This window comes from Humulus lupulus, chromosome 2 (genome assembly GCF_963169125.1).
Source record: "Humulus lupulus chromosome 2, drHumLupu1.1, whole genome shotgun sequence".
NCBI lineage: Eukaryota > Viridiplantae > Streptophyta > Magnoliopsida > Rosales > Cannabaceae > Humulus > Humulus lupulus.
Window position 1 is genome coordinate 135,028,617 of NC_084794.1, and position 10,078 is coordinate 135,038,694.

The 10,078-nt window shown below is 31.1% G+C and overlaps 1 protein-coding gene across 1 annotated transcript; it reads left to right on the top strand.

Annotated features, from left to right (window-relative positions):
• The first annotated feature begins 6,301 nt into the window (after positions 1 to 6,301).
• Positions 6,302 to 7,573, top strand: LOC133814755 (uncharacterized). Its single transcript, XM_062247676.1, has one exon. The coding sequence runs from the start codon at positions 6,302 to 6,304 to the stop codon at positions 7,571 to 7,573; it is 1,272 nt and encodes a 423-aa protein (XP_062103660.1).
• Positions 7,574 to 10,078: the final 2,505 nt, after the last annotated feature.

The following is a 10,078-nucleotide window of genomic DNA, read 5'->3' on the forward strand; positions in this document are numbered from 1 at the left end:
CTGAAATACTCCATAATTAGTCGAGATTACTAGAAACAACTACACCATGGTGAGATCGACGTGTTACTGGGTATAATATTGCGAACATTTGACCATGTCTAGTTTCACTAATTGCACTAACATCCCCCTAACCTCTGAGCTAATTGTATTAATGAGAAAACCACATCATTTGAATTCACAAAATGCAAAATTTAACCTAACCTCTCATAATTTTAAAACTAATTTGGTAACCATTTACTAATTAGGTTACTTAGGGTGAGATTTGAAACATTTGACTATGTCAAGTGTCACTAATTGTACTAACAACCTTTGAGCTATTCTCTCACAATTTGATAACTAATTTGGTAATCATCTACTAATTATGTTGCTAGATGTGATATTTATAATATTTTTTTACTATGTCTAGTGTTAGTAATAATACTAAACATCCCTTAATATCACACTTAACATCATTTTTACTCATAATTTGCAATCTCCAAGCTAATTTCTCACAATTTTCGAACTAATATGGTAACCATTCACTAATTAGATTACTAAGTGTGAGTTTTGGAACATTTTGAGTATGTTTAGTATCACTAATTGTACTAACATCCCCTAATATCCCAGTTAGTCACTTAGGAGCTCTACTAATGGGGAAAACTACGTCATTTGTACTCACAAGTCACAAATTCAAAGCTAATCTCTCATAAATTGAGAACTGATTTGGAAACCATTTACTAATTATGTTACTAGGTGTGATATATGGAAGATTTTGACTGTGTCTAGTGTTACTTATGGTACTAACATCCTTAATATCCCATTTAATCACCCAACAACCCTACTAATGAGGAGAACCACATCATTTGTACTACAATTTGCAACCTCCGAGCTAATCTATCATAATTTAAGAACTAATTAGGTAATCATTCACTAATAAGGTTACTAGGTGTGATATTTGAAGCACTTTGACTATGTCTAGTATCACTAAGAGTATTAATATCCCTTATAATCCCATTTAATTACTCTAAAGCCTAATAATATGGAAACCACATTAGTTGTACTTACGATTTGCAACTTCCAAGAAAATCTCTTACAATTTGGTAGCCATTCACTAATTAGGTTAGTAGGTGTGATATTTGAAAGATTTTGACTGTGTCTATTACTTATAGTACTAACATCTCCAATATCTCATTTACTCACTCAAAATCCCTTTTAATGGAGAGAGCTATACTCTTTATATTCACAATTTGCAACTTCCAAGCTAATAAATCCTAACTTGAGAACTAACTTGGTAACCATCCACTAATTAGGTTACTAGTTATGATATTTAGAATATTTGACTATGCCTAGTGCCACTAATTATACTAACATCCCCTGATATCTCACTTTGTTACTTAGAAGCCCTAATAACGAGGAAACCACATCATTTGTACCCATAAATCGTAACCTCTAGGCCAATCTCTCATAATTTGGTAACCATTAACTAACTAGGTTACTAGGTGTGATATTTGGAACATTTGACTATGCCTACTGCCACTAATAGTGCTAACATCCTCTAATATCATATTTAATTACTTGAGAGCCCTTCAAATGTGGAAATCAAATAATGTTTACTCATAATTTTCAACCTACAAGCTAATCTCTCTTTATTTGATAACTAATTTGTAACCATGAAATAATTTGATTACTTGGTGTGAGATTTGAAATATTTGATTATGTCTAGTGTCACTAATTGTATTAACATCCCTTAATATCTTACTTAGTAACTCGGGAGCCCTACCAATGAGAAAACTACATCTCATAAATCGCAACCTCCAAGCTAATTTCTTACTATTATAGAACTACTTTGGTAACCTTCTACTAATTAGGTTACCAGGTGTGAGATTTGAAATATTTGACTATGTTTAGTGTCAATAATAGTACTAACATCCCCTAATATTATACTTTGTCATTCAAAAGTCTTACTAAAGAAGAAACCGTAACATTTATACTCACAAGTCTCAACCTCCAAGCTAATCTCTTACAATTTGAGAACTAATTTGGTAACCCTTCACTAATTAGGTTACTAGGCTTGAGATTTCAAACACTTAATTATATCTAGTTCCATTAATTGTGCTAACATCCCCTAATATTCTACTTAGTCACTCGGTAGCCATATTAAAGAGGAAACCACATTATTTGTACTTATAAATCGCAACCTCCAAGCTAATATCTTATTACGTTAGAGCTAAAATTTGTAACCATCCACTAACTAGGTCACTAGGTGTGACCTAGTTACTTTTTAGAACACTTCACTATGTCTAGTGTCACTAAGGGTACTATCATCTCCCAATATCCCATTTAGTTACTCAAGAACCCAACTAATACGATAACCACATCATTTGTACTCACAATTCACAATCTCACAGCTAATCTCTCATATTTTGAGAATTAATTTGGTAACCATTCAATAATTAGGTTATTATGTACGAAATTTGAAACATTTGATTATAGGGAGTGTTATATCGTAATTTAAAATGAGGGATAAAATCCATTAAGTTTAAATTAAAACTCGAGTTTGACTTCAAATATTTTTTAATAGACTTTGGACTGAAACTTTGTGAGCATTAATGTGTAACAGTTACAGATTAGGATGAACATTCTATGGTAATATTAAAGAATCAAACATTGAGATGCTTGTAAATATGAGATTATTTAGATGTGTCATTTAGCATGTCAATTGTTTTTTAATATTCTTTACTCAATAAAAAAGCCAATATTATATGGACATTTAAAGACATAAAGCCAATTTTAGTACACTTTAACACTCCGGGGATTTGATTAGTTCGAAAATACTAAAATAGTTAAATAATATCACTTGTTTGAATTTCTTAAATAAGTTTAGTTATTTGTAGTTATTCTATTACTAACGCCCACTCTGAATTGGCCGCCGTGTCTGCGTTTATTATATAAACGAAATTAAGTGTTTGTGAAATTACCTTTAAATGTTACTTACCTGTCACTATTTTTTGTTTAAATTTTACGATATTTTGTTGTAGTCGAAACATAGATCATTCGCCTAATAATATTGTGGATGGGCATAAACATAAATACTTTTTTTTAAACAAATGTTACAAATTTGTAACAATACAGATTTTTTTGTAACTAAATTTTACAAGTTTATAATATGTTATAATTTTGTAAACAGCATTTACAAATTAAATAGAAAATTGTAATAAGCTATTATAGAACTATTATTCGTATTTTTATAAAATTCCATATTTTTAATTTTTTTTTAAATTTACAGTATGTGTAATTTTTCCAATTCCGTTTTATATTGGACCAACACATCAAGTGAGATCATTTGCCTAGTATGCTACAGCCCATATTGGAAATGAGTCCTTGGAATACTACCAATTGTGTTGGCTATTAACCGTCATCTTCTTTCACAACTGTCTCAGCACACAACCAAAGAACAAAAAAATCAATCTGCGTGTCTTCAGACTTCATTTGATCTATATAAATCACCTAAACCATCCCCAAATGTACCCAGAAATTGATACCAAAAATAACTAAATGAACACGACCAACTAATTACAATCAAAGTCCTACTTTAGTAACCAATACCGAGACCCACCACATTCAGAAAAACAGAACATATACCCATGATAAATTAAACAAAAACCACAAAAATTACAGAAGGGATATCAATTGAGGAAGAAATCAAAGCTTACAAAGCCAAAACCATCATCAACTTACGTAGCATGATTTTAAAAAATTGGTGAGTATACAAATAACCACTCCCATATAAATTGGTGGCTACAACCACAACAAAGTTTGATCCTATCTTTCTAAGATAACATTTAAATAGGAGGAAATAAATTTAATCCTAAATTAACCTTACAAGTGAAAATAATATGACCCTACATTTCACAAAAGAATAACATCCATGGCCCTAGAAGAAGAAGAATGTTTATATAATTTTCACAATGCTTGGTCGATGTATTTGGACATCTCTGCTTTTATTTTAAACTCTACAAGAAGAAGACTAATTGCCTAATTTTTGGTAGTTGCAGTTTGGATCAAATTGTTCAACCCATATACTCAATTAACTGTATCAAAAATCATTATATAAAAATCATTTATTTTATTGAAGTTAGAGCCATACCCTTCTCCAAACAAAAATCATTATATAAAAAAAGAACTATATCACGTGCCATATCTTATTTCAGGACCACAATTTTTTTAAAACATTTTAAATTTTCATAAATAGCTTATTTCTCACCAGTAGCCAAAATCAAGTATTTTGCTCTCCAAATGCACTTTTTGGTAATCTTCACTGAAGCAGAGACTATTTCCCGCACCTTTTGTCTCCGAAATATGAGAAACCAACAGGCGTGGAAGAGAAGATAAATCGTTGACATCGGCATTTTTTCCCTCCCCAGGAAAATGAAATGAATATTATTCAGTAGTACACTTTTATCTTAATTATAATGTTTCAAATTTCCCTATTAACTATATAAATATATATAATCTACTCATTCAAATATGATGTGGCGGTTGTTTTCATGGGCGAACACTGAACACAAAGATTTTGCTGTTATTATTATAACTCAATTTACAAAGGTCTTGTGAAAAATAGTGCTACGGCTACACAATAATATATATTTATATTATTATATTCAGACAGCTTATCAACTAAATTCAATGTAAAATCCAATTTAGTTTCTCTTATATAGAAAATTATACATATCACATTCAATATTAGTTTATTTTTGTTATAACTTTACAAAATATTCTAAATATTTAACGAAATATATATTTAAAACTAATTAAAAATAAATATTTATTAATATAAATTCAAATCTTATAAAATATTATTATTATAATAATATATAATATAAAACTAAATATTTAATAATTAAATTAATATAAATTTAAATGTTATAAAATATCATTATAATAATGTATAGTACATAATCTTAATTTTTATTAAAAAAATTATTATTTATGTTTAAAAAGATTATCATATTATATATATATATTTTAAAAATCATAAACAATGTTTTAGTTTAATTTTTTATTGAATATGTTTGTCATTTTTTTTTATATATTATTGTTTATTTATTTGAAATTTATAAGACAATAATACAAATTTAATTATCATATTATATATATATATATTTTAAAAATCATAAACAATGTTTTTGTTTAATTTTTTATTGAATATGTTTATATTATTTTTTTATATATTATTGTTTATTTATTTGAAATTTATAAGACAATGATACAAATTTAATATAATTAATTAATAAATTTTATAAATAAAACTAAACAAATTGTACTTTATTTGTACTTTATTTGTATGTAATATATATATAATATAAATAGTTATACAGTTGAATTTTAATTTTTAATATGTGGTGTAATATTAATGTTTAAATTACTATCATCTATATATAAATATTATGTACGACTACAATGCTACATGCATTAACATATGCCTTTTATAAATGCAAATCAATTACTATTATCATTATATTTTTATTAAAAAAAATATCAAAGTCATAATTTATAAATATTTAATTACCTATAATTAACATTTATCCAGAGATATTTCTTATATTCTAATAGCAAAAATAAATGTAATGAAAGGGAAACTCTTATTTCCTCACTTAAAGGTGCGCCGGAGTCTGGAATGGAAAGTAGTATTGAGTGGACACAGTGAAAAAAGGAATAAAATCAATTAACATTAATGTCTAATTTGGTAATTAGTTTAGCTAGAAAAATCGGGCCTAATTGATTCACCTCTTTGTGATTACACATTATATAAACCCTAATCTAGTAAGTCACACTGCCAATATTCTTGCTCTTAAAATATTTTTTCTTCGCTTTCAAAAATCCCTAATCTAATAGCTTCGCACAATTTTCCAACTTCAGATCAAATCAAAGGTATTTCGCTATCTTTTTTCTTACAAGTTTTGTTTAGTTTATTATTTTTTTAGTTAAAAGTACGATTGTTTTGGCCTGGTTACTCTTATATATATTAATGTATATATTTTTTTTAATTCTTGTCTGATTCGAATAATTTTGTCTTGATCATTGAAGTATTAAATTGAGTACTGTGCATTATTTGTTCTTCATATCTTGATCGATCGGTGAGTTTTTGCCATGATATTATGATTTACTTGTATATATATATATATATATGATTTAGTAGTTTATGTTCTTATGAAATAATCAAATTAACCCCATACACAGTTTTGTTAAATAAATAAATATATATATTTATATAATGTTGTCTGATTTGATACAGAGGAGATTAAGCAGAAATTAATATATTATGGGTCGTGGGAAACTGAAACTGGAATTAATCCCTGACGAGAAATCACGCAAAACAACATTTATCAAAAGAAAAAAAGGGATCATGAAGAAAGCTTATGAATTCTCCGTCCTCTGCGATGTTGACATTTGCCTTCTCGTTTCGGATATGGAATCGGGTCGGGTCCAGACCCAAACAAGGCGCGGGTTGTCGTCGAAAAATCAGGAGGATCATCCTCATCATCTCCAAGATGGCACTACGATACTCGAAACCTATCCACCGGAGAGACACAACGTTTTGAGGATCATCCAAAAGTACCAGAAAGCCCTTACGCAAAGGGCTTCGAATAAGAGCTACGACCTGGCTGGTCTCCTGGCCGAGCGCAACAAAAAGGTCCAGACTGAGATCTCCCGCTGCAGGAAGAAGTATTACGCTGTCAAGTACCCGGCGTCGACCGATCTCCTCGAAGGTTTCTCCGCCAATGAACTTGCTAAGCTCTACGGTCGCCTCGGTGTAAAGATCGAAACTGTCAAGAAGATTATAGAGGATAAGAAGAAGAAGGGAAAAGTACCACTCAAAGCCATGAAAAACGAGAATGTATTCCGTCGTTATCAAACACAACAACAGCTCTTCCCGCCAATAGTGAAGAACCCGCCTCGTCATGAGTTCGATTCGAGTGCTTTTTCATTGAGTAATAATTCCAACTCTATGATGTTTAAGTTACTGGGTGGTGATATTAACCAGAGTAGTAGTACTACTACTAGCAAGAAAGACTACGGTATTAGTACTACTATTTATAATAATAACAACATGCACAATGGTTATGGCACTACCGAATTTGGACCTGGTCGAGTTTACCATCATCATCAGGATTATGCAACGGCTGGAGCTTTTCTGGATAATAATTACTTGATGATGCAGAATAATATAGGTACCAAAAATACGGCATTGAAGGCATCCACCTCTAATAGCGACAACATACAATACAGTACGGTAACTAGCATTTTGCGTGGCTCGGGCTATAATGATCCGACGGTGGGGATGTCTCCGCAGGAGAAGTATACAATGATGATGAGTAGTGGTAGTGGCAGTTGTACAGCTTCGTCTCTAGACCATCACTACTATTATCCAGCCCCAACTCTGGTGCAGCAGCCAATAATGCCGTACAGGCAACTCCCAATGAATGGTAGTATAAATAATGTGGATCCCAGACTTGGCTCATTTCAGGTAACCTCAGCTACCAGAGAGAACGACTTAATTGATGCTGTCAACAACTTTCTCTCAAGGACATGATGAGTATGACTGACGTTTGACAACCTATTTCCTATGTTATTTTTATCATTATATATTTGCATTGTAATTGTGCTTGAGTTATTAGTTTAGCTACTCTTTTTTTTATTTCGATATAAAGTACTGTTTTATTATTCTATACTTGTTGAAGTTTTTCTTTAATTTGATATTATTACAATTTGACATATTTACTGTTAACTCTTACATTTATGTTTTTTGAATGGATGAGTAACTAGGTTAATGAATGTTTATCCGTGGTTGATAGTGATGTATTAATTAGTTGATATTGTATTAGTATTTATTAAATTCAATACAACATATGTCATGACTATAAGACATTTTGTATTTCGAATTAGTTAATTGAAAGATATAAGATTCTTTTCGCAAGGGGTGGCAACTCGATTTGAGTATTGCCAGGGGGATTTGTGGTAACAATTACCATATCAGGTGTCATTCTGTTATTAGTGGAGTTTAATATTGAATCTTATATACTTAAATTTAATGAGTAATATTAAAAATGGTTAAACCTAAAGTATCATTTACATTTTAAGGTGCCAAATAGTGCCGACCCAAGTATTTTGAGAGCCTTGCGAAAAATATCAAAATGAGGCATTTTCTCAAAGAGCTTTTTGTGCTTTTTTATTTTTTTTAAGTATATAATGACAAAATACTGAAATAAAGTTTTTTTAAAAGAAATTTTTGCGTCAAGGTAAGCGGTCTTGGGCATGTACTGTAAAAGAGTTATAGACTCTTCTTTCTCTCCTTTTCTCTCCCTTTCTCCCTTTCTCTTCTCTTTCTTATTTCTTTCTTTCCCTCTTTCTCTCCTCGGCAAGCCACAGTGAGCTACAGACCCAACCACCGTCGAAATCCATTTTTGACACGCGGTGACCCTCTAGATTTTCCTTGCTCTGGCGACCTCAACTACCAAGTGGCGCCGCCTAACTTGCCGTCAACTGCCTAGAATCAACAGTCAAAGTTTTGGTCTGTTTACTTTGACTCCATTTTCCAGCCAACTCTAATGTCTAATCAACAAACTATTTCCGCCATTGAACTCAGCTCATCAAGAAGAACAAAACCTAGCAAGTCATTCCTGTGACTCGTCACTTTTCTCCGGTGAAATTTTGAATTCTCTACCCCTTTAAGAGAGTTTTCCAGCGGCAACAGTGGTCATTTAGGCAAATGGGTTGTACTTCCATGTTGTACTCATCGAGAGAATAATTTTGTGTAGTGCCTCGAAATTTTACTTAGTTAGATATTATTATCTTATGTTGTAGTATTTTAATTTTCGTGATATTGGTCAAAGCCAAGAATTATTTGGAAACTCGTAGAGTTAGTGATGAATTTTATAAGTTTAGCCTGTAGTTCAGAAATATTAATTTTATCACAATGTTTAATTTATGTAGTTGGTCCTAAAAATATTATTTACTACAGTCTAAGATTTAAATAGAATAATTAAGAATGTGACATTTTTCACATGTATATTTATTAAGGATTTTAGATGAATAAAAATAATCAAGGATAAATATAAAGGTAAGGATAAGTCTAGGAAGTCTAGAACCTTCCCTCAGATGCTAGGATCTCGTATTAATCAGTAGAAGTGGTTTAAGCAACTTTAAGTGTGCTTAAAACATGCAAAAATGTGGTTTAGTACTTAATCGTAAGCTGATATATCGCAGCTATAGGAGGCGATATATTGCCTATGCTAATATGGAAAAACACGTTGAATTTGCATGATCGAAACTACGGGACCCTTGAAAAATCAAGACAGGCGATATATCGGCTGCGTGTGCCAAATATGTATCTCCTTGAAATCCGAAGCTAGAATAAGTCCTCAACCGTTTGGACTTGTTCTTAAACAATTTTGACCGAGTTCTGAAGCATTTGTTGAGCGGAAAGTGCCATTTTTATTCATTTTAATGGGAGTTAGTTTCACTCCTTGAATCCTATAAATTGGACCCTTCACTCAGTCATTTGCATCATTTTTCAAACACTTCTCAGAGCCTCCAAGCTACCATTTTCGTTCTAGAGAGAAACACTAGGGTTTTGGGGTTAAAGCTTTTAAATCTAAGTTTTTCTAAACACCTGGGAAGTAAGTTATAGTGTGATTTCGGTGTTTGCGGTATTTATCGAAGCTCTAGCTATCTAAGGTACTCTTAATCCTCAGATCTAGCCTATTTCTATTCTTCTTATTCTTTTCTTTTAATCCATATCCTAACTCGTCATAATGACTTTTGGTTAGGTACTCGATTTCTTTGAAACTTAAGATTTTTGGGGAGTCTTTATTCTGATGGTTTAGATCTTCTCTTCATCTTCTTTTCTATAGGAAACTTATGGTTTTTAATGTTTGGTTTTAGGAGTTTCTGATCCCGCACTTGTCTCCAATATCTCGATTTTGGTAAGGAAAATAATTTAGATTTTATGTGCTATGTGTTTATATGTTTTTGTTATGTCTTTAGTCGCTCGGGAAATATGGTTGCGTAGATAACGTAGACTATAATAGTAGACTAT

Coding starts and splice junctions, on each gene's coding strand:
- LOC133814755 (XM_062247676.1), top strand. CDS start 6,302: ATGGGTCGTGGGAAACTGAAACTGGAATTAATCCCTGACGAGAAATCA.